Raw genomic sequence first — 25,692 nt, 5'->3', positions numbered from 1 at the left:
CCCCAAATGTCTCCAGTGATTCCTGCATCGGCCCCAAATGTCTCCAGTGATTCCTGCATCGGCCCCAAATGTCTCCAGTGATTCCTGCATCGGCCCCAAATGTCTCCAGTGATTCCTGCATCGGCCCCAAATGTCTCCAGTGATTCCTGCATCGGCCCCAAATGTCTCCAGTGATTCCTGCATCGGCCCCAAATGTCTCCAGTGATTCCTGCATCGGCCCCAAATGTCTCCAGTGATTCCTGCATCGGCCCCAAATGTCTCCAGTGATTCCTGCATGGGCACCAAATGTCTCCAGTGATTCCTGCATCGGCCCCAAATGTCTCCAGTGTTTCCTGCATCGGCCCCAAATGTCTCCAGTGTTTCCTGCATCGGCCCCAAATGTCTCCAGTGTTTCCTGCATCGGCCCCAAATGTCTCCAGTGTTTCCTGCATCGGCCCCAAATGTCTCCAGTGTTTCCTGCATCGGCCCCAAATGTCTCCAGTGTTTCCTGCATCGGCCCCAAATGTCTCCAGTGTTTCCTGCATCGGCCCCAAATGTCTCCAGTGTTTCCTGCATCGGCCCCAAATGTCTCCAGTGTTTCCTGCATCGGCCCCAAATGTCTCCAGTGTTTCCTGCATCGGCCCCAAATGTCTCCAGTGTTTCCTGCATCGGCCCCAAATGTCTCCAGTGTTTCCTGCATCGGCCCCAAATGTCTCCAGTGTTTCCTGCATCGGCCCCAAATGTCTCCAGTGTTTCCTGCATCGGCCCCAAATGTCTCCAGTGTTTCCTGCATCGGCCCCAAATGTCTCCAGTGTTTCCTGCATCGGCCCCAAATGTCTCCAGTGTTTCCTGCATCGGCCCCAAATGTCTCCAGTGTTTCCTGCATCGGCCCCAAATGTCTCCAGTGTTTCCTGCATCGGCCCCAAATGTCTCCAGTGTTTCCTGCATCGGCCCCAAATGTCTCCAGTGATGCCTGCATCGGCCCCAAATGTCTCCAGTGATGCCTCCCTCGGCCTCAAATGTCTCCTGTGATGCCTCCCTCGGCCTCAAATGTCTCCTGTGAAGTGTATACTCCAGAACCAATGTCTCAGCCCCAGCTTCTCCTATGTGATGTATATGCACTAGTTCCACATGAGCGATGATGAATTTCCCACTGTGATGAGAGACATGCATTGTAATATAGGTCTGTGTACGGAACAACTTACTGCTGCAAGTTCTTTACAAAACTTATCTCAAAGAGTCAACTGCGCTCCAGATCGGCGCAAACCTGGAAAAGCAGTTACAAGTAGCAACATCATCCATACCACTTAACATCACAGCCACAGAAAAGAGAAGCCTCTCCAGCCGTCACATTAGGGTAAAGTTAAATACAGTGCCTACAAGTAGTATTCAACCCCCTGCAGATTTAGCAGGTTTGATAAGATGCAAATAAGTTAGAGCCTTCAAACTTCACACAAGAGCAGGATTTATTAACAGAGGCATAAATCTTACAAACCAAAAAGTTATGTTGCTCTGTTAAATTTTAATAAATTTTAAACATACAAGTGTGGGTCAATTATTATTCAACGCCTAGGTTTAATATTTTGTGGAATAACCCTTGTTTGCAATTACAGCTAATAATCGTCTTTTATAAGACCTCATCAGGCCGGCACAGGTCTCTGGAGTTATCTTGGCCCACTCCTCCATGCAGATCTTCTCCAAGTTATCTAGGTTCTTTGGGTGTCTCATGTGGACTTTAATCTTGAGCTCCTTCCACAAGTTTTCAATTGGGTTAAGGTCAGGAGACTGACTAGGCCACTCCAACACCTTGATTTTTTGCCTCTTGAACCAGGCCTTGGTTTTCTTGGCTGTGTGCTTTGGGTCGTTGTCTTGTTGGAAGATGAAATGATGACCCATCTTAAGATCCTTGATGGAGGAGCGGAGGTTCTTGGCCAAAATCTCCAGGTAGGCCGTGCTATCCATCTTCCCATGGATGCGGACCAGATGGCCAGGCCCCTTGGCTGAGAAACAGCCCCACAGCATGATGCTGCCACCACCATGCTTGACTGTAGGGATGGTATTCTTGGGGTCGTATGCAGTGCCATCCAGTCTCCAAACGTCACGTGTGTGGTTTGCACCAAAGATCTCGATCTTGGTCTCATCAGACCAGAGAACCTTGAACCAGTCTGTCTCAGAGTCCTCCAAGTGATCATGAGCAAACTGTAGACGAGCCTTGACATGACGCTTTGAAAGTAAAGGTACCTTACGGGCTAGTCTGGAACGGAGACCATTGCGGTGGAGTACGTTACTTATGGTATTGACTGAAACCAATGTCCCCACTGCCATGAGATCTTCCCTGAGCTCCTTCCTTGTTGTCCTTGGGTTAGCCTTGACTCTTCGGACAAGCCTGGCCTCGGCACGGGAGGAAACTTTCAAAGGCTGTCCAGGCCATGGAAGGCTAACAGTAGTTCCATAAGCCTTCCACTTCCGGATGATGCTCCCAACAGTGGAGACAGGTAGACCCAACTCCTTGGAAAGGGTTTTGTACCCCTTGCCAGCCTTGTGACCCTACACGATCTTGTCTCTGATGGCCTTGGAATGCTCCTTTGTCTTTCCCATGTTGACCATGTATGAGTGCTGTTCACAAGTTTGGGGAGGGTCTTAAATAGTCATAAAAGGCTGGAAAAAGAGATAATTAATCCAAACATGTAAAGCTCATTGTTCTTTGTGCCTGAAATACTTCTTAATACTTTAGGGGAACCAAACAGAATTCTGGTGGTTTGAGGGGTTGAATAATAAATGACCCTCTGAATACACTTTTCACAATTTAAAAAAAAATTAAACAAAGAAATAACATTCTTTTTTGCTGCAGTGCATTTCACACTTCCAGACTGATCTACAGTCCAAATGTCACAATGCCAAGTTAATTCCGAATGTGTAAACCTGCTAAATCTGCAGGGGGTTGAATACTACTTGTAGGCACTGTAACTGACCAAATATACCAGGTTCATTTTCAAGTTGATAATTTAGAGTGGCATCTGAATTGTCGCAAATATCCAAATGACCCTTGACCTCAAAAAATGTTCCCAACAGCACAACCTGCTTTAGTGGTCTCTAGCAGGACAGGAAACAATTAGAGATGAGCAAATTTGTTCGGGTCACTGCTTAGTCGGCAAGCTATAGCGCTTACCGAGTAATCTGCTCAGGGATTCCAGATACATGGAGAGTTTTGGCTGATCGGCACCGCAGCTGAATGTGTCGCAGCTGTGTCAGTCACAGCACATGCATCAAGATCCCAACACACAGGCTCTCCATGCATGCGTTGTGACTGCCGCGACACATGCAGCTGCTGCGCCGATCAGCCGAAACTCTCCATGTATCCGGGTTCCCTCTGCAGCTTATTCGGTAAGCGCTATAGCTTGCCGAATAAGCAGTGACTTGATCAAATTTGCTCACATCTAGAAGCAATGACGTCACATTCTTTGGTCACCTGGAGACTGGAACAAGACGTCATCAGATGTGTTTCTGTTAATGCCCTGTAACAGGCTTTAGTAGTTAAGTGACCAAAGAATGAGACATTATTGCTCCCTATTTTTCCAGAGACCACCTGAGTGACTCGTGCTGGAGCAGATAAGTCCGTATACAGTGCCTTCCGGAGAGTGCCCATAGCGCAATGCTTTCTGGAGTGTACCAGTGTACACAGTGATTTCCCGAAGGAACCCATAACACAGTGCCTTCCCGAGAGCAATCATAACACAGTGCCTTCTGAAGAGTACCTACGACACTGCCTTCCAGAGAAGCATGTCAAATACGAACTTTTACCTTTCAATAAAAAGTTTTTATATAAATGAAAGCTCTGTTTCTGTGTTGTTATACTGTGTTTAAGACAAAACGGTTAAATTGTCGTGTTGGCACTTTGTGATTTATAAATAAGTGAGCATTTGGGCACTTAGTCACTAAAAGGTTCATCATCACTGGCTTAGCTCATCTTCTAATGGAATAATACTGCCCCAAATTCGGCATCAAAGCTGACAAATGAGTTGCTGAGAACAAATGCATCATATTATGATTCCTCCGTTGGCCAATATGAAAACTGGGATGACTATGTCAGGAAACTCGTCACATGAAAAATACAAAACAAGAATGCAATTATGGTACTATGTACAGTACATGTGCTATACAGTGGCATGTAAAATTTGGGCACTCATGGTCAAAATGACTGTCATTGTGAACAGTTAAGCAAACTGAAGATGAAATGATCTCTAAAAGGCCTAACATTAGAGATGACTCATTTCCTTTTGTGTTTTAGGCAAAAAAAAAAAGTAAATTTTACATTTTAAAAATTACAAAAAGGAAAATGGGCTAATACAAAAGTTTGGACGCCCTTGGAGATTTTTGTGCTCTGATAACTTTGACCAAGGTTTCAGACCTTAATTAGCCTGTTAGGGTTATGACTTCTTCTCTATCATCATTAGGAAAGGCTAGGTGATGCAAACTTCCCAGGTTTATAAAAACGCAGCCTCTAACCTTGTGCCAAAAAACTGCAGCCATGGGTTCTTCTAAGCAGCTGCCTACCACTCTGAAAATGTTGGAGGCCCACAAAGCAGGAGAAGGCTATAAGAAGAGAGCAAAGCATTTATGTTGCCCTTTCCTCAGTTCAAAATGTAATTAAGAAATGACAGTTAACTGGAACAGATAAGGTCTGGAAGACCAAGCAAATATTCAGTGACAGCTGCTCGTAGGGTATATTGAGAGGCAAATCAGGATCCCTCTTGACTGTAAAAGACCTTCAGAAAGATTTAGCAGATTCTGGAGCTGTGGTACATTGAACTACTGTTAAGAGACACCTGCAGAAATATGGCCTTCATGGAAGTCATCAGAAGAAAACCTCTCCTGCGTCCTCACCATAAAATTCAGTGTCAGAAGTATGCAAAAGAAGATCTAAACAAGCCTGATGCATTTTGGAAACAAGTGCTGTGGACCGATGAGGTTAAAATAGGACTCTTTGGCTACAATGGTCAAAGGTATATGTGGACCAAAAAAACACACATCTCTCCAAAAATTAAGCATGTGGATGGATCAATGATACTTTGTGGTTGTGTTGCACCCAATGACACTGGGAACATGTGGAACATTTCACGGGTAGGGGGAAGAATGAAATCAATGAAATTTCAACAAATTCTTGATGCAAACAGAACACCATCTATAAAAAAAAAGCTGAAGTTGCAAAGAGGATTGTTTCTACAAATGGATAATGATTCTAAACACATGTCAAAATTCACAATAGACTGCTTTAAAAGACACAAGCTGAAGGTTTTACAATGGTCCTCACAGTCCCCTGATCTGAACATCATTTAAAATCTGTGGCTAGATCTCAAAATAGCAGTGCATGAAAGATGTCCTAGGAATCTCACAGAACTGGAAGACTTTTCCAAGATGGAATGGATAAAAATGCATTAAAGGAAACCTGTCTGCAGGATTGTGCACAGTAACCTACAGACAGTGTCAGGTCGGCGCTGTTATGCTGATTAAAATGATACCTTGATTGATGAAATCCTTCTTGTGGTGATTAATTTTTATTTTCAGTTTTGAGTTAATGATATGCTCGTGCTCTGGGGCGGCCTGTGGGGGGGGGCTTCATGTGGTGCTCTGCTTAGGTATTCAAATGAAGACTGTGGACAGGTCACTGATCTCTCAGTGACCTGCCCCCTAGTTTACATAATGTATATTATATATACAGTGGATACAAAAAGTATTCAGACCCCTTTTACATTTTTCCATCTTTGTTTCATTGCAGCCATTTGGTAAATTCAAAAAAGTTCATTTTTTTCCCATTAATGTACACTCTGCACTCCATCTTGACCGGAAAAAAACAAATGAGAAATTTTTTAAAAATGTATTAAAGAAAAACTGAAATATCACATGGTCATAAGTATTCATACCCTTTTCTCAGTATTGAGTAGAAGCACCTTTTTGAGCTAGTACAGCTATGAGTCTTCTTGGGAATGATGCAACAAGTTTTTCACACCTGGATTAGGGGATCCTCTGCCATTCTTCCTTGCAGATCCTCTCCAGTTCCGTCAGGTTGGATGGTGAATGTTGGTGGACAGCAATTTTCAGGTCTCACCAGAGATGCTCAATTAGGTTTAGGTCAGGGCTCTGGCTGGGCCAGTCAAGAATGGTCAGAGATTTGTTCTGAAGCCACTCCTTTGTTATCTTAGCTATGTGCTTAGGGTCATTGTCTTGTTCGAAGGTGAACCTTCGGCCAAGCCTGAGGTCCAGAGCACTCTGGAAGAGGTTTTCATCCTGGATATCTCTGTATTGGGCTGCTTTCATGTTTCCTTCAATGACAACCAGTCATCCTGTCCCTGCAGCTGAAAAACACCCCATAGCATGATACTGCCACCACAATGTTTCATTGTTGGGATTGTATTGGGCAGGTGATGAGCCTGGTTTTCTCCACACATTCTGCTTAGAATTATCACCAAAAATTTCAATCTTCATTTCATCAGACCAGAGAATCTTATTTCTCATAGTCCTTCATGTGGTTGTTTTTAGCAAACTCTATGCGGGATTTCATATGTCTTGTACTGAGGAGAGGCTTCCATCGGGCCACTCTGCCATAAAGGTCCGACTGGTGGAGGGCAGCAGTCATAGACTTTGTGGAACTTTCTCCCATCTCCCTACTGCATCTGTGGCGCTCAGCCATAATGATCCTGGGGTTCTTCTCTCCCTCTCTCACCAAGACTTTTATCCCACGATTGCTCAGTTTGGCTGGATGGCCAGGTCTAGGAAGACTTCTGGTGGACACTGTACTCTTAGGATCTTTGAGTACTGCAGAAATTATTTTGTAACCTTGGCCAGATGTGTGTCTTGCCACAATTTTGTCTCTGAGCTCCTTGGCCAGTTCCTTTGACCGCATGATTCTAATTTGGTCTGACATGCACTGTGAGCTGTGAGGTCTTAGGCTGGTTTCACATTAGCACTTTTTAAGCGCACGCACGGCAGGGGGTAGCTCCGCCCCCGAGCCGGCTCTCTGCCCGGCGTGCCCGCCCCTTGCTTGTAGCGCCGCCTCCTAGCGCACAGCGGCGCCTGCGATCGGCGCACCCTATCTTTAGCATAGGGTGCGCAGATCGTGCGCAGGCCGTGCGCTAGTTGCGCTTTGACCTGCGCTGCGCACTTTTGACGGTGTGCCGTGCGCGCCAAAATCCGAAAAGTTTGATTTTGGCGCGCACGGCGCACCGTCAAAAGTGTGCAGCGCAGGTCAAAGCGCAACTAGCGCACGATCTGCGCACCCTATGCTAAAGATAGGGTGCGCCGCTGTGCGCTAGGAGGCGGCGCTACAAGCAAGGGGCGGGCACGCCGGGCAGAGAGCCGGCTCGGGGGCGGAGCTACCCCCGGCCGTGCGTGCGCTTAAAAAGCGCTAATGTGAAACCAGCCTTATATAGACAGGTGTGTGCCTTTACAAATCAAGTCCTATCAGTTTAATTAAACACAGCTGGAATCCAATGAAGGAGTAGAACCATCTAAAGGAGGATCACAAGGAAATGGACAGCATGTGACTTAAATATGAGTGTCTGAGCGAAGGATCTGAATATTTATGACCATGTGATATTTCAGTTTTTCTTTTTTAATACATTTGCAAAAAAATCTACATTTTGTTTTTTTTTTTTTTTTCAGTCAAGATGAGGTGCAGAGTGTACATTAATGAGGAAAAAAAATGAACTATTTTGAATTTACCAAATGGCTGCAATGAAACAGAGTGAAAAATGTAAAGGGGTCTGAATACTTTCTGTACCCACTATACATAGAAAAAAAAAAAAAACCCTGCCGTGGTACCTGTGCTGCGTTATAATCACATCTGTAATATGTATATAATTGTTATGGTTGACGTTATCCTGATATTTAAAAAAAAAAAATAAAAAATCCATTTGAAAATGGGGCATGCCCCACCTGCGCAGTTACAGATTTCGGTGTATATAGAGGTGATCCAATAGCTGCCATTGTGCAGGCTCAGTGGCGCCATCTTGGAGGAGGACATTTTTTTTCTACAGCAAGAAGGCGACTCCAGCGCTTGGGCAGTAGCAGCTATCGCATCACCTCTTTATACACCGATACCTGCTCCTGTGCAGGCATGGCGGGCGCTGTTTTTAGTTTCAACAGTTTTATTGAAATGAAAGCATAATTTAACATACATTCATGTTAAAGTACAAGGATCCCCTCGCAGGGGGAAATACATAGAAAAAAAGGCACTTAAGGTCAAATGATATCCTTGACTACAAAATCTTTGCTTAGAAGGCGGACGCTATTTTTAAATGGATTTTTATTTTATTTTTTTTTTTCATTATCAGGATAATCTCAACCATAATAATTATATACACATTACACATCCAATTATGTTGCAGCTCAGGTACCACGGCTGGCGCCTGCCTGCAGAAGGGGTAAACTAGGGTGCAGGTCAGTGAGGGGTCATGGACCTGTCAGAATCCATACAGATGAATAGCTAGGCAGAGCACCACATGAAGACCCCACCCCACAGCACCGCTCCGGACCACGGGCATATTATTTACTCCAACTGAAAATAAAGATTAAACAACAATCACAAGACGGATTTCATCAACCAAGGTATTGTAATCAGTATAACGGCACCGACCTGACACTGTCTGTAGGTTACTGTGCACAATCCTGCTGACAGGTTCACTTTAAACAAGAATTGAAAGACTCTTGGCGAACTACAAAAATCATTTACAAGCTGTGATACTTTCGAATGGGGATGCTATTAGGTACTAACCATGCAGGGTGCCCAAACCTTTGCATCGACCTATTTTCCTGTTTGTAATCTTTAATATGTAGAATATGAATATATATATATATATATATATATATATATATATATATATATATATATATATATATATATATATATATAAATTTTTAATAATATTATTTTGCCTAAAATACAAAGGAAACATGTCATCTTTAACTTTAGGTCTTTTAGAGATCATCATCAACTTGCATAACTTTACAATAACAGTTTTGACCAGGGGTGCCCAAACTTTTACCTGCTACTGTATTTGCTTTGCTGCTAACGGGTTTGCACAGCTCAGACTATAAATACAGTATTGGGAATATGCAGGCTCGGGAGGTGGACCTGTACCATCAGAAATCGGTATCAGCTCTATACTAAAGCTGACACTATGCTGCAATAGCGGAGATTGAATGGGTTTAGGTTTGCCATGGCTACATGCTGGCACGCCGTGATTGCCTGACTTTAAGAAAAGCATTGTAGAAATAAGCAGCAGCCTATAGAAAAATAAGCTATAACTCCCTTAATCCATAAAAGCTAAAGAATTCTGTTTACCCACCCACCCCATATCTTGTTTATTCATCCGTCGTCCTCCAAATTAGTGTAAAAAGTGATCAAAAAGATTTATTTTTCCCAAAATGATACTATACAAAAGTTTATTTTATGAAAAAGTAGTAAGATTTAAAAATTATAGAAACAAATAAAAAACATGTTTGAATACAAAATATGTAGCCCCCAAAATGAAGTAAAACTTGTCCAATAAAAAAAACAATCCTGGCTATGTCATTAGAAAAAGAAGAAAAGATAATTGTTCTTTGGAAGGAGTGGATAAAGTGACAAGTATTGATTCAAGGAAAACTATAAAGAATTATTTGTGATGATACCATATTTTTTAATGGTAAGTAATGAGCGGCTGAGTGTTATTAGCGCTATCATTTTCTTTTACCCAATCCTTGGTGCTGATTCAGTAGACAAATCTGCATGAAAATCGCTGCAATTTGGGGTTGGATCTATCTCTCTGGATTTACCAGTTTTTTGTTTTTTTTTGTGGAATTGTGTCAGAAATATCCTCCTGCAATTCAGTCTCTAATCATAAAGGGTTTTTTCACTTCGGAAATTCTATTAAAGAAAACATTTTCCTAACACTAAATTTATAATGGATGTCCAAGTCATAAGATGTAACCTGTGAGAGAATTCATCAGGGTCCAATCTGCCTCACAACTGGGAAATTAGGGTTAAACACTTTAAGTTGAAATACACTGTACAATGCCAGGATGTTATGGGTCCTTCAGAGCGGAAGGACTTTTCTTTAGTCTCTTTGGGTAATTAATAATGGTCCTGAATAAGAAACTCTCCACTAAATTAGAATCCCCTGCTAAGGTATTTGTAAATCTGTTCTGAAACATCTCTGCTTTCATCTTGCAGGACCCGTGGGGGCGCAGCCCTTTTTTGTGGTGCCCAGACGGCCTGGCTATGGCACCATGGGGAAGCCCATCAAACTGCTGGCCAACTGCTTTCAAGTGGAGATCCCAAAGATTGACGTCTACCTCTATGAGGTGGACATTAAGCCGGACAAATGTCCCCGCAGAGTTAACAGGTAAATTTAATGTTTGAATTTTTAGAATAACAGAACTTATACTATGCAGATACCTGCGTCTGTGATTAATCATGCATATACAGTTTTTGTATGGCATCCTAGGAAGGGGCAATATCAAATTGAATTCCATGGATATTCTGACATAGATTTTTAAAGATAATACACTTACCTTCTCAGGCAATGGATGTAGTGGTATGGATGTGTCCATTCTTGTCCACCAGTAAAAATGTTCCCTCTTGTGTAGAGATATGATGCATCAGTCATGGGAAATCTAATGTACAAGACAAATGCAAATCAGGCTGGACAATCCCTTAGTGCACTTAATGGCTGATTTTTGTTTTCTACACTAGGTTTCTCATGACTGTCATATCAAATCTCAACAAAAAGTTTATTCTTTTTAGTGTCGAAAAAGCACATACACAGCTGTGCCACTATTTCCATAGGTGGATATGTGCTCTCTGAAGTTTTAAAACTTGATTTAATTTATCTGTGTGACTTGGATGCTCTTGTTCCATATGGAAATAAAGTCCGTGGAGCCTCATTTAAGAGTCTCAAACACGGGACTAGCCAGATCTTCCTCCAGGGAAGGACCCAGCCAAGGATTCTGGCTAGTGTTTTCTTTGACTGGTCTCCCTGAGGTCAGTGATTGTTTCGTGATGTTGGTCTACTAGGCATTGCTCCCACCTAGCTAGAATCCTACTCCACACTGATGAGGGGCAACACCTCGAAACAGCTGTCTGTGGATGGATACCTGGCCATTTCCCTTGTCATATCTGTAAACTCGTAAAGAGCTGGATATTGACTTAAAGGGCCACTTAATATGGTGGTAATGGTGGTTTCCGAAAGGAGCCACCCCTTGGCTGGGTCCTTCCCTGGAGGAAGATCTGGCTAGTCCCGTGTTTGAGACTCTCTTAAATGAGGCTCCATGGACTTTATTTGCATATTTGTATTTCCCAGGGAGCATCGCACCTAGGATTTCACAGATTGAGCGGCTTTGCCGGCTGCCGCAGTGTTTTCTTTGACTGGTCTCCCTGAGGTCAGTGATTGTTTCGTGATCTTGTTCCATATGGAGCACATGGCACCTAAAATTATCCTTTTAAGCATATAAATAGTGACCACTGCCAAGGTGTTCAGTAATTGACCCAGGTTCTGCCACTGCACTGATTTTTTTTTTTCTCTACTTTCTCACAAGGGAGGTTGTTGATTCCATGGTCCAGCATTTCAAAGTCACCATATTTGGTGACCGTCGACCAGTGTACGATGGCAAAAGAAGCCTGTACACCGCCAACCCACTGCCTGTAGCATCTACCGGGGTGAGTCCTGTTCCGTCAATTGTCATACAAGTAGTCTAACAGTGTGTTTTGTTTACTAAGAAGTTTTAATCACACTGGATATTTTCATAAGCCACATGATGAGGTGATACTTGTTGTTGCATTCGTTATCATGTATTGAGGAGCCTAAAAGAAGTCAAACAAGTCTGAACACCCATTGACTCATCATTTTAATAAAGTGTGATTCATTGTAACTCCAGCTCTAAGTCTAAAAAGGCGTTGATGGGTTTTCCTTTCTAGGTAGCATTTTGTGATGACAATATCTGGCTGGGCCACTATACGCCCTGGCGCTGTCCTCCATATTGTTTTAGATACAACTTGTTTTAGTTAAAAAAAAAAAAAAAACAGCTTCTTCACATTAATAACACAAACCATATACAAGTTGTTGACATAATTAAGTTAACGCAGTTCTCCAAAGATCATTGTTTTTTTCCTCCAAAAGTTCAGAAATGTACAATTTGCTAGTGGATTCTGTGGTTCTGCTTCTGACAGATATCACACATCTGACTGACATAGAATGAATACACAGTATGCATATAGAGCAAAGAGGCCCAGTGATCTTCTCTGCGTGGATGCCCAGTGATCTAATCTGCGTGGATGCCCAGTGATCTTCTCTGCATGAATACCCATTGATCTTCTCTGCAAGGATATCCATTGATCATCTCTGTGTGGCTACCCAGTGATCTTCTCTGTGTGGCTACCCAGTGATCTTCTCTGCGTGGATGCCCAGTGATCATCTCTGCGTGGATGCCCAGTGATCATCTCTGCGTGGATGCCCAGTGATCATCTCTGCGTGGATGCCCAGTGATCATCTCTGCGTGGATGCCCAGTGATCATCTCTGCGTGGATGCCCAGTGATCATCTCTGCGTGGATGCCCAGTGATCATCTCTGCGTGGATGCCCAGTGATCATCTCTGCGTGGATGCCCAGTGATCATCTCTGCGTGGATGCCCAGTGATCATCTCTGCGTGGATGCCCAGTGATCATCTCTGCGTGGATGCCCAGGGACTTTCTTTATGTAGATAGCCAGTGATCATCTCTGTGTATGCTCATCGTGTGCAGTGAGGACTTGTGAACTGCACGTGGGGTGTGGTGCTGGACAGGAAGAGCCAGAGTATTAAAGAAGAATAGGTGGTAGAGGTTTCTGTCTTGATGAAGAGGTCCTGCATGGCCTCAAATCGCGATAACTCTGTAAACCTATTAAATAAATCATTCCACATATCCTGTTGGATATGCTGTGGAGTCATCATTGGCAGGGCATGAGTAGCACCTCCCTCACATTGTCTTCACAGAAGAATAGGTGGCAGAATTGCGCATGCTCATCTAGTGTGTCAAGAACCACAAATAGATTTTTCCAGTAGCAAAAGTGCGTAAAATGCAGAATATTTAAAAAAAATGAAAATATTTAGAAAGTACTATGAGGACCCATTGAATCATCAATGTTTGAGAATGCATGCCATTTTTTTCATTTTTTTTTTCTGTGGCTAGTTGTTTGGTAGATGGTTTAATGAATAATTTTGTTGATGAAAATCTGTTAACTCATTAAAACTTTATCCCCAAAAAATGGAAATTTAATACAGTGGCACCAAAGTCTCTGAATTGGTTTAGGTTTTGAATGAAGCTGTTTTATTATATAGGATAAAAAGGAAAGTGTTTTAAATAGGACCTAATAGTGGAGTGCAGTGAGGTAAATGGTCTTTTAAGTAAATTCACATAATTTTTAATGCTCAAATTTCTTCTTTCCTTAGGTGGACTTGGATGTAACATTACCAGGAGAAGGAGGGAAAGATCGTCCCTTCAAGGTCTCCATAAAATTTGTCTCTAGGATAAGCTGGCACCTTTTACATGAAGTACTTACTGGAAGGTCCCTTCCAGAGCCATTGGAACTGGACAAGCCAATAAGCACCAACCCTGTCCATGCTGTTGATGTAGTGTTACGGCATCTGCCATCCATGAAGTAGGTGTAGAGTTGGAAAGTCTATGAGCTAAAATAACATCTTTCTAAGTGTTATATTATGTTTTTTTAATGTCATGGGATTCAATTAAATCATGTTTTTTACTTAGTGCCCCATTGAGCTGTTATTATGGATACTGACCGTCTTCCTTGAGAAGACAACTGTAATAAACCAATATGAATGCATTTTTGGTTGGTTGTCTTGAAGAAACTTCATTATTATATAATTTTACAAGGCAGCCATATTTGTGGCAGTTAGTAAAGTATGGCCAGAACAGTTTATGATCGTCATATGCAGTAATAAAGATATTTCGTATGGTCTTATATCTGCTGTAGTGCAGCAGTGTCCACGTGGTGCAGTGGTGAGGCAGTGATCCAAGCAAGTTCAAAACAAAACATGTTTAATGTCCAAAAACTCACAGTGCACAGCACGCTGTATCCTCCAGATCGCAGCGGGGAAAGCAAAAGACGGTCCGGGACCGGTTGCCTTGAGCGACTGCACTGCCGTGTACGCAGTGGTTGCCAGATCCTTTGGCTCCGCTTGTCCCTGTGTTGCCTCACACAGGGAGTGCTCTGCAGACCAACTGCTCTTTTTGCTTGCAAGACCAAAACTGACACCCCCAAACTCTTCCTGCAGGTTTTTTTCCTTTACTCCACTCTGTGGCCATGGGCCACTTATAAGATCTGGGCTGGAGGAAACGGGCCGGACCCCACTACCTTCCTGTAGTCCGTTTCAAAAATAAAAGCCCATACCGGGTTTTCCTGAACAAGCTCCTTGGTCAAAAATAACTTGACCAGGTTCACGCTCACTTTTATTCTGTCTTGTGACTCACAGGCACCCTGCTGTGACCACAAGGCACTCCAGCAGATTTAATATGCTTCTGAGCGCATCCTGGGGGACACATAGCGACCTCACATATGACTCCGGTCACTGCCTCACACTGCCCAATGTTTGTTTTTTTTCATAGAAAAATTACTAATTACTGTTTTTTTTATTTTATTTTTAGGTATACCCCTGTGGGACGTTCTTTCTTCTCTGCTCCAGAAGGCTATGACCACCCTCTGGGAGGGGGAAGAGAAGTTTGGTTTGGGTTTCATCAGTCTGTCAGACCTGCCATGTGGAAAATGATGCTTAATATAGATGGTAAGAAGCAGTGACATTATGTACTTTATTAAACTATGTGGTTGCGTTTAGAAGACTTAAGTGGCTTTTGTACCAGTTTGTACACCATATAGTACTTTTTGTAAGTTTAGTAGGTTCACTGTGGTAAGTAGATTTTGCCTTAGTCTAAATTTATCATTAATATGTTTAAAGCACCAGTTACTCAATGTGAAGAGTTACTTACATATAACATATAAAATAAAGCAGAGGGGAGAGGACCATGCTCTCACAGGCTTACAATCTACATGGTAATGCGAGGAGACAGTAGGTCAGGAGGTTGAAGCAACTCCAGTGGTGGTGAGGTAGATTTGAGCAGCTCATGAGTTCACCAAGCATAAATTTAATATATCATTGTCCCTTTGCCCTAGTTCTTTCTTGTAACATTTTATCATTGCTTCTTGGTGGTTCTTTTTATAATTTGTGCTTCTATTTCTTCTAATGGCAAAAGTTTGCCTCTTTAGTTTTTTCTGTATTTAGAGTTAGCGACCCCATTGCAAAATTAACAAATCGAGGCTATACATGCCACCTCTCTGGTTTGACCAGCAAATCTACTTCGTATAGTAAGACCACAATAATATGCCATCTGCATACACTAATAGAAATGTTTGCTGTGACAGAAGTTGGAATACACACCCAAAACATGGTGGATCCATCATGGTTGCCCATTTCGGCTTGATGCATAGATCTGGCCTGTAGATTGCAATAGATGCGAAATGCCGTCCAAGTAGTTTACGTCTTTTCTGCAGGCTTTCAACTTTGTCTCGGATCATGATGACCTTCTTGCTTTCCTTTCTTATCTCTACTTAATGACAGTAATTGTGTTTCCCTTTTACCCATTACACCCATAGCAAAAGACAAAATATTGCAGACGATGAGTGGACAGCGTTAATTACTCTCATAAGGCACTTATGTATGCCCCCGTCATTTGGTTTCCGTAGAGACACACAAGTCCTTTTACTGGAGATTGGTAGAGAATATTTATTCAGTATACTGCGTGTGTGGGTGTCTCTAATATGGAGGGAGCATTGCAGTTTATCCATTCTTAATGGGCGCATGGTGCAGTTTAGTTTACAGTTTGGAGCAGTTGTAAAAAAAAAAAAAGGAGAAGGAAAAGCAGAGTATGTGTACATATGTGTATCTCCTGTGCTATCTATCTGCTGTGTGAATACAAATTCATCCAAATAAAGAGTATAATATACATTAATATTATAGTTTTTTGGGATTTTATTTTGGTGTGAATCTGGCTAAGGCTGGTTTCACACTTGCGTTTTTCCCCCTATACTTTAACATGGGTGCGCATACATATGCGCACGTACACGTTTGTATGCGCATGCGTTCTTTTGCAGTGTGCGCTCGAGCGCACAAAATGCATCCTGTTGCATTTTTTGTGCATCCGACTTGCCCCCAAAAAACGCATGTGCATGCAATGCGTTTTTTTTACAGCAAAACATCCATTAAAGTCTATGGGTGCGCATATGTGCGCATTGTAATGCGCAAAAAATGCATGCGTTTTTTAAAAAGAAAAATGCACCAAAACCCTCAAAAAAACGCACACAAACGCATGATGCGTTTTTTTCATGCGTTTGTGTGCGCAAAAAAAAACGCAAGTGTGAAAGTAGCCTAAGGCTGGGATCACACAATAATAATAATCTTTATTTCTATAGCGCCAACATATTCCGCAGCACTTTACATTTCAGAGGGGACTTGTACAGACAATAGACATTACAGCATAACAATAATCACATAAATCATAACAGATACCAAGAGGAATGCGGGCCCTGCTCGCAAGCTTACAATCTGAGGAAAAAAGGTAGACCCGAAAGGTGGGTGGTAACAGTTGCCCTGATTGTATGGACCAGCCATAATGTTTAGTGTGTAACAGTACAGACGCAGAGGGCTAATAGATGCATAAAGCATGTGGAAACATGATGCGGGGAACCTGGTTGTGGTAAAACTTTTGACTGTGATGGTTAGGTTAATGTGTTGAGGCGGTAGGCCAGTCTGAACAAATGCGTTTTCAGGGCACGCTTAAAATTGTAGGGATTGGGGACTAATCATATTGACCTGGGAAGTGCATTCCAAAGAATTGGTGCAGCACGTGTAAAGTCTTGGAGATGGGAGTGGGAGGTTCTGATTATTGAGGATGCTAACCTCAGGTCATCAGCAGAACGGAGGGCACGGGTAGGGTGGTAGACTGAAACGAGGGAGGAGATGTAGGGTGGTGCTGATCCATTGAGAGCTTTGTGGGTGAGGGTAATAAGTTTGTATTAGATTCTGGAGTGGATGGGGAGCCAGTGTAATGAGTCATCGGTGTAATGATTGGCGAGGAATATGATCCTGGCTGCAGCATTCAAGACAGATTGGAGGGGGCAGAGTTTGGTAAGAGGGAGACCGATTAGAAGAGAGTTACAATAGTCTAGACGAGAATGAATAAGAGAAACGGTAAGAGTTTTTGCGGAATCAAAAGTAAGAAAAGGTCAAATTCTAGAAATGTTTTTGAGGTGCAGATAACAAGAGCAGCCAGTGATCGGATGTGGGGGGCGAATTAAAGTTCGGAGTCAAGTATGACCCCAAGACAGCGGGCATGTTGCTGGGGAGTAATAGTGGAACCACACACAGAAATGGCAATGTCGGGTATAGGTACATTAGTAGAGGGAGGAAACACAAGGAGTTCAGTTTTTGACAGATTCAGTTTCAGATATAGTGAGGATATGATGTTAGACACAGCGTTTAGACAATTGCTGGTGTTCTCTAAAAAGGCAGGCGTGATATCAGGAGAAGTGTATAATTGGGTGTCATCAGCATAGAGATGGTACTGGAAACAAAATCTACTGATTGTTTGACCAATAGGGGCAGCATACAAAGAGAAGAGGTGGGGGGCCTAGGACTGATCCTTGAGGAACCCCAACAGTAAGGGGAAGGTGAGAGGAGGAGGAGCCAGCAAAAGATACAGTAAAGGAGCGGTCAGAGAGGAGGAAAACCTGGAGAGAACGGTGTCCTTGATGCTGATGGAGAGGAGCATGGTGAGGAGGAGCTGATGATCCACAGTGTTGAATGCTGAGGAGAGATCCAAGAGAATTAGCATGGAGTAGTGACCATTAGATTTAGCTGTTAGTAGATCATTAGAGACTTTAGTGAGGGCAGTATCAGTAGAGTGCAAAGAGCGGAAACTGGATTGGAGAGGGTCGAGAAGCGAGTTATCAGAGAGATAGCGGATAAGACGGGAGTGGACCAGGCGTTCCAGGAGTTTAGAGATGAAGGGAAGATTAGAGACAGGTCTATAGTTAGCGGCACAGTTTTGGACGAGGGGATGGTTTTTTAAGTAGTGGATATATGATGGCATGCTTAAATGAGGAGGGAAAGATACCAGAAGAGAGAGAGAGGTTAAATATTTTAGTTAGGCGAGTGGTGATAGCAGGGGAAAGGGACTGGAGCAGATGTGACGGAAATGGGTCACTGGTGCAAGTGGTTGGGCGAGAAGATGCAAGGAGCCTCTGCTTACTACTTCTTCTGTGACTGGTTCAAAATCAGAGTGTGAGCTAGATGCAGTAGGGGAGGGAGGACAGTTCATGATATGAGGTGATTGAGAGGTAATTTCCTGTCGGATATGGTCAATTTTTTTCTTTGAAATAATTGGCCAGATCGTCAGCTCGGAGCTCCGTGGTTGGGGTCTGCACTCTTGGTTTGAGCAGGGAGTGAAAAGTGTCAAAGAGACGTTTAGAGTTATTGGATAGTGAGGTGATGAGGGTGTTGAAATAGGTTTGTTTGGAGAGGTGAAGGGCAGTGTTGTATGTTCTAAGCATAAACTTATAATGGATGACCGCCGGCACGGCACTCAGGACCGGAGCTGCGGCTGCATTGAAATGCATGCATGAGTTTTCTGCAAGACAAATACAGATCTTGCCTAGAAAGATGTCCATATGTTACATTCAGATCCAATTTTCATTCCATGGAGCAAAACATGAACTCTTTGGTTATTTTGGAAAATGTCAGATTCTTCCGTCACACCCGTCTTTTCCCCGTGACCTGATTATTGCATATCGTATAAGTCTGGAAGTGCACTTGGAGCATGTGAATACACTTGGATGAAGCAGTCAAAGTGCACAGACACGCTCTTGGTGCACTTCCAGCCTGATTTGCATATGACTTCTGTGCTAGAATTCTAATGACAGGCACATCAAATCGCTGCCAAAAAAAGTATCTTTTTTTTTTTTTTTTTTTTTTTTATTTGGTGGCCAAGCACATTTACATCCATGCCACTGCTTCCATATGTAAAAACTAAATGACAGGTTCCCTTTAAAAGGTTAACAAATGTCATGTCACAACTCTGCTGTCAGGTGTCCCAGGGGGACCCTAGCTCGCCCTGTTCCCCATGTTACTTTTGATGGTGAAGACACCGGAGCCACATACCTTGCCTTAGCTCCTGATTCTGCCCTCAGTCTGTACCCTTCCCCCACCCAGGGAAGAGGGGAGTACTAGTGTACCGTAATACACCAACCAGACTAACAAGGTAATATGAACAAGGATAAAGGAAAATACCAGTCATACAAATATATCCACATAAACAACAGAGGTAGCCGCTGGGGAGTGAAGGATGGGGTTAAACCAAAGTAGGAGAAGAAAGGGAATTATTACACAATGAAAATCTAGCAAAAGTCACAGATAAATCCACCAAATACCTCCTCTAATAACAATCACCAACAATCTCCAGCTATGTAGCATAAGCTACTCTGACAATGAGTGCTAGCCAGGGCCCAGATTATATAGGAGACTAGCTGAAGAGCCCGGCGCTGCCCGGGCATAGTAAATAACTGTGGTTAGTTATAGCAAATTATAATTATCCTCCATCCCATAGTCTCATGCCCATATACCCATCATACATATTCACGATCCCATAGGCCCGTGCCCATATACCCATCACACATCCTTCATCCCATAGTCCCATGCCCATATATCCATCACACATCCTCCATCCCATAGTTCCATGCCCATATACTCATCAGTCATCATACATATTCGCCATCCCATAGTCGAGTACCCATATACCCATCACACATCCTTCATCTCATAGTCCCATGCCCAAATATCCATCATACATATCCTCCATCCCATAGTCCCGTGCCCATATACCCATCATACATATCCTCCATCCCATAGTCCCGTGCCCATATACCCATCACACATCCTCCATTCCATAGTCCAGTGCCCATATACCCATCATACATATCCTCCATCCCATAGTCGAGTGCCCATATACCCATTACACATCCTCCATCCCATAGTCCCATATATCCATCACACATCCTCCATCCCATAGTCCCATGCCCATATAGCCATCATACATATTCGCCATCCCATAGTCGAGTGCCCATATACCCATCATACGTCCTTCATCTCATAGTCCCATGCCCATATACCCATCACACATCCTCCATCCCATAGTCCCGTGCCCATATACCTGTCATACATATCCTCCATCCCATAATCCAGTGCCCATATACCCATCACACATCCTCCATCCCATAGTCAACCTATGATGACATCAGTCGCCATGGCAACCGTTATGACATCATAATGAGGGGCGGGGCTTGACACACACACACACACACACACACACACACACACACACACTTTTTCCCCATTATGTAGATAGGGGCAAAATTGTTTGGTGAATTGGAACGCGCGGGGTTAAAATTTCGCCTCGCAACATAGCTTATGATGTTCTCGGTGTCCAGACGTGTGACTGTGCCAAATTTTGTGGCTGTAGCTGCGACGGTGCGGATGCCAATCCCATACATACATACATACATACATACATACATACATACATACATACATACATACATACATACATACATACATACATACATACATACACTTGAGCTTTATATATTAGATGGAAGTGGCTAACAGTGAACAGCTGAGAGCCTCAACACGACAGAAGCCCTCAACTGAGCAGGTTAACCCCTGCCCAAATAAATTTATACCATTTAATATGAAGGTGCAGTGCTTCTAAAATCAGTGCAGGAGTAGGAGAAATCAGACGATGCGGTCTTCTGGCTCCTCTCTGTCACGGTAAGCCCGTGACATGGCAGATCTCATTTGTATCTTGATAGCAGGACTAGTTGCCGGTTTCTTCTAGCTGTAATACAACAAAAATACTCACACCTTCTATGTATATCTGGCTAGCTTCTTAGTTCCAAAGCCTCGCTCAGATTTGTTGGGTTTTTGCAGGTTTCTGCTGCTGTTTCCACATCAGAAATCCAAAACATGGTGTAGAACTAAGATGTTGATAGGGTGTTTTAAAGCGATATTCATATCTAACTGATTATACTCCTGCATAACTGATTTACGAATTCCTATCTATTAAAGGTGCTTCTCAGAAAATTAGAATATCATCAAAAAGTTAATTTATTTCAGATAACAGAAATAAACACTGGAAATAGAACACTCTGTCTGTAATGACTCTATATAATATTTGAGTTTTCACTTTTTGTATTGAAGAACTGAAATTAACTTTTTGATGATATTCTAATTTTGTGAGGAGCACCTGTGTATTGCAGATCGTCCTCAGCTTTCACTTTTCTATAGCAAGTTTTGCAAATGAGAAAAGAAAGTGTTATAGTTGGCTGATGTAGGCAACACACGTCTGAACAGTCTTTCTTCACGTAGGCCGTTGTGCTATTTTATGTATCAGTGGTGGGATCATTGTGCCGCAAACAAAATTAGATTATAATCAATAGGTCTTGGAATAATAAAAATGTTCACAATTGGATGGATTTAAATTAAATATTCCTGTGCTGAGATAATCTTATAAATGTGTCCCTGCTGTGTATTGTGTAATGGCTGTGTCTGACCGTACAGGAACATAGTTTGGTCATACCGCAGCTCCTGGGCAGGGGAATCAGTTGCAATCTCCTGCTGTAATGTCTGTATACTCTCTTTTGCTTCCTCCCCTGCCCAGAAGTTGTGGTATGATCAGACCATGTTCCTGCACAGTGAGACACGTCCACTACACAGTACAATGCAAGTGCCACATTTATAAGATTGTCTCAGCATAGGAACATTTTCTTTAACCCCTTAACGACCGCCGATGCGACTCTTAATAGCGACAGTTAAGGGTACTTATTCCTCAGCGCCGCTTTTTAACGGCGCTGGGAAATAAGTGTATAGTGCCCCCCAGCTTCGGAAAACCTCTGGGGTCTCGGCTACCAGCGGTAGCCGAGACCCCGAAGAACATGATTCGGGTTGTTTTTTACAGTCCCCAGTGTTGCGACCGCAAAAAAAAAAAAAAGTCCGGTTTCCCATTTATTTCTCTCTCCTCTGATTATGATCTATACATCAGAGGAGCGAGAAATGGGGTCCCCCGAGCCGACCCCCGATATGTCCGAAGTCCCCCGGTCCCTCTGATTCTGTCCCTCGGCCCTTGGGGTTGTGTTCCAGGAAGAAAATGGCGGGCACATGCACAGTGCACCTGCCGAGATCGGCCGGCCGGCATCCGGAAACAATAGGTTTTTCTTATTGGTTCGTTTTGATCACTGTGATAGACCCTATCACAGGGATCAAACTAAAAAAAATAGTAACTCAAACACCCCTTTATCACCCCCTTAGTTAGGTAAAAATAATAAAATAAAAAAATGAATTTATTTCCATTTTTCCATTAGGGTTAGCGTTGGGGCTAGGGTTAGGGTTGGGTTAGGGTTGGGTTAGGGTTGGGTTAGGGTTGGGTTAGGGTTAGGGTTGGGTTAGGGTTAAGGGTGGTGCTGGGGTTAAGGGTGGTGCTGGGGTTAAGGGTGGTGCTGGGGTTAAGGTGATGATGTTGTGTATAGGGTTGTTATGGTTGGGGTTAGGGGTGTGTTGGGGTTAGGGATGTAGCTAGAATTTGTGGGTTCCACTGTTTAGGCACATCAGGGGGTCTCCAAACGCAACATGGCGCCCACCATTGATTCCAGTCAATTTAACTTTCAAAAAGTCAGATGGTGTTGCTTCCCTTCTGAGCCCTGCCATGCGCCCAAACAGTGGCTTTCCCCCACATATGGGGTATTGGCGTACTCAGGAGAAATTGCACAACATATTTTGTGGTCCATTTTTTCCTGATACCCTTGTGAAAATAAAAAAAAAAGTTTGGTACCAAAGAAAATTTTTTTCTGAAAAAAGTTAATGTTCATTTTTTTCCTTCCACATTGCTTTAGTTCTTGTGAAGCACCTGAAGTGTTAATGAACTTCTTGAATGTGGTTTTGCGCACCTTGAGGGGTGCAGTTTTTAGAATGGTGTCACTTTTGGGTATTTTCTGTTATATTGACTCTCCAAACCCACTTCAAATGTGAGGTGGTCCCTAAAAAAAAAAAAAAAAAATGGTTTTGTAAATTTTGTTGGAAAAATGAGAAATCGCTGGTCAAATTTTAAACCTTTATAATGTCCTAACAGAAAAAAAACTTTGTTTCCCAAATTGTGCTGATGTAAAGTTGACATGTGGGAAATGTTATTTATTAACTATTTTATGTGACACCATGCTCTGATTAAAGGGTATAAAATGTAAAAGTTTGAAAATTGCAAAATTTTTGCCAAATTTCCATTTTTTTCATAAATAAGCGCATGTTATATCGAAGAAGTTTTACACTAAGATTAAGTACAATATGTCATGAAAAAAACCTTCTCAGAAACAGTGGGATATGTTGAAGCGTTCCAGAGCTATAACGTAATAAAGTGACAGTGGTCAGAATTGTAAAAACTGGCCTGGTCATTAAGGTCAAAATTAACTCTGTCTCTAAAGGGCCTGTCACACTAAGAGATATCGCTAGCAATATCGCTAAAACTTGTGACGTTATAGCGATATTGCTAGCGATATCGCTGTTTCTGATACTTACCTACGACCGGCTCCCCCGCTGGTTATCGCTGATCGCGCGAGAACAGGCTGGACTGTTTCTCGTCGTCAGCTTCCTGCGGTGCTTCCTGCTGTGACGACGAGCGACGCGTGGAGCCGGGCGGGAGGACGTCAGGATCGCCTAGTGTGACAGGTAAGTAGCGACCCCCGACCGCTGGTGAGATCTGCCTGTGTGGCAGCTCACTAGCGACCACTTAGCGATGTACCAGCGATCCTGACCGCGTCATATCGCTGGTACATCGCTAAGTGTGACAGTACCTTAAGTAGTAGTTGCGCTCATCCAATTGTGGAGTTTATTTTTCTTCCAAGATCTGTTGATTAAAATGTACATTTGTTCTTGGCACAACCTCTTTAATTTAGGAGGTCATTGACTGCTAAGGAGAAGGAGGAGCAGATACCATAAGTCATGACTTTTCAGCTGTCACTACCATAACTTATTCCTTTCAATTTTCAGAACTTTTCTACACTGTAGAAGATAGTGCTGATCACTCTGATACTTTGAAATGTGCAAGGCTTTGGCCTTTGAGGGTTGTGTCCCATCCAAACAGTTAAGCTTTACAGTGACCGTATATGGACAGATAATTTTTTGCATTTTGAAAAAAACCCTACTATAATTAAATAAGTAAAAAGCAAAAGTGCATTTAAATCATACAGAGTTCTTAGTAATACTGTATTTGATCAAACATAGCATAAAAGCCTTCCCACCATCGACAAGGTGACTCTGTGGTCAGGGCGGTCCTACACTGTCTAGTATTAATAACCTTATCATGTTTCAAAGTTGACGTCTGTGTGAATAAGGGCATTTTCATTTTGTCTTTTGTAGGTTTTGTATGCTTTTTGGCCATGTGAACATGCATTTATATGCTGCACGTGTACCAACTCAAACCAAGCTCAATTTTTTGTGTTTTTCTTTGTATTTTTGCATTCTGTGCAAGCTGGGGTGTGGCCTCCCTCTCCTGAGCTGGAAATTGTATTTAAAGGCTTCCCCTGACTGGTGTCCAGTGGTTGGGACCCGGTCCTTGTCTGCCCTTATTCACACAGACGTCAACTTTGACACATGATAAGGTTATTAATACTAGACCGTGTAGGACCGCCCCGACCACGGAGTCACCTTGTCGATGGTGGGACAGCTATTATGCTATGTTTGATCAAATACAGTATTAGTAAGAACTCTGTATGATTTAAATGCACTTTTGCTTTTTACTTATTTAATTATAGTAGGGTTTTTTCATTTTGTCTTTTGTAGGTTTTGCATGCTTTTTGGCCATGTGAACATGCATTTATATTCTGCGTGTGTACCAACTCAAATCAAGCTCAATTTTTGTGAATTTTTTGCATTTTGTCTGAATAAATGTTAGGATTTTAATTATTCAATAAACAATTGACGCCTCAAATTAGAAATCTAAACTGGAGAGTTATGTTTTCCTTGTAGTTATTGGATATATTAGGATGCAAAAACTCATCAGTGTTGGGTAATGTGACTTATTTATTGGCATACAGTTGTATTTTTATTTTGACCAACAACTTGGTGAGATCAACACCAGAATATTAAATCAGAACATTCACTGTGCATAATATAAAACCTACTCAAAAAGTGAATAGACCAAGACAAAATCCAAATGTATGGAAATTTTTAAAATTTTATTAATACCTTTTTTAAAAAAGAGGGAACAGAGGAACCAGCAAACAGTAGACACAGTACAGTACCATAATTATGGCTGTGTGCACACGTAGCGTTTTTTTTTTTTGCATTTTCGTTTTGCCATAGTATTGCATCCCATGCAATCCTATGGCATTCCGCACATGCTGTGCTAATGCTGCGTATTTTTCGGAAAAATACGGAGCTTGCTCATTCTTTGTGCAGAATCGTGGGAATTCCGCACACATAGGAAAGCATTGTTCGCTTACTTTCCGCATGTTGCTGTGCCCACCATGCGCCAAGTAAGCGGAAAATGTGCAGATGGTACCCACGGTCTGTAGGAGAGGAGACTCTCCTCCA

General features: G+C 42.6%; 1 protein-coding gene across 2 annotated transcripts in view; it reads left to right on the top strand.

The window, feature by feature from the left end:
• The window catches only part of AGO3 (argonaute RISC catalytic component 3), a 152,386-nt gene that overhangs the window by 61,545 nt on the left and 65,149 nt on the right, over positions 1 to 25,692 (top strand). For both annotated transcript variants that reach the window (XM_073562907.1, XM_073562900.1), the window contains exons 2-5: positions 10,190 to 10,361; positions 11,554 to 11,674; positions 13,441 to 13,649; positions 14,654 to 14,790. In XM_073562907.1, the coding sequence (XP_073419008.1) occupies positions 10,190 to 10,361; positions 11,554 to 11,674; positions 13,441 to 13,649; positions 14,654 to 14,790 (639 nt within the window). The remainder of the gene's footprint in view (positions 1 to 10,189; positions 10,362 to 11,553; positions 11,675 to 13,440; positions 13,650 to 14,653; positions 14,791 to 25,692) is intronic.

This window comes from Dendrobates tinctorius, unplaced genomic scaffold (assembly GCF_039654945.1).
Source record: "Dendrobates tinctorius isolate UK_male_01 unplaced genomic scaffold, ASM3965494v1 ptg000015l, whole genome shotgun sequence".
Lineage (NCBI taxonomy): Eukaryota > Metazoa > Chordata > Amphibia > Anura > Dendrobatidae > Dendrobates > Dendrobates tinctorius.
The sequence above is the reverse complement of the archived record's forward strand: the minus strand, read 5'-3'. Positions and strand labels throughout refer to the sequence as shown.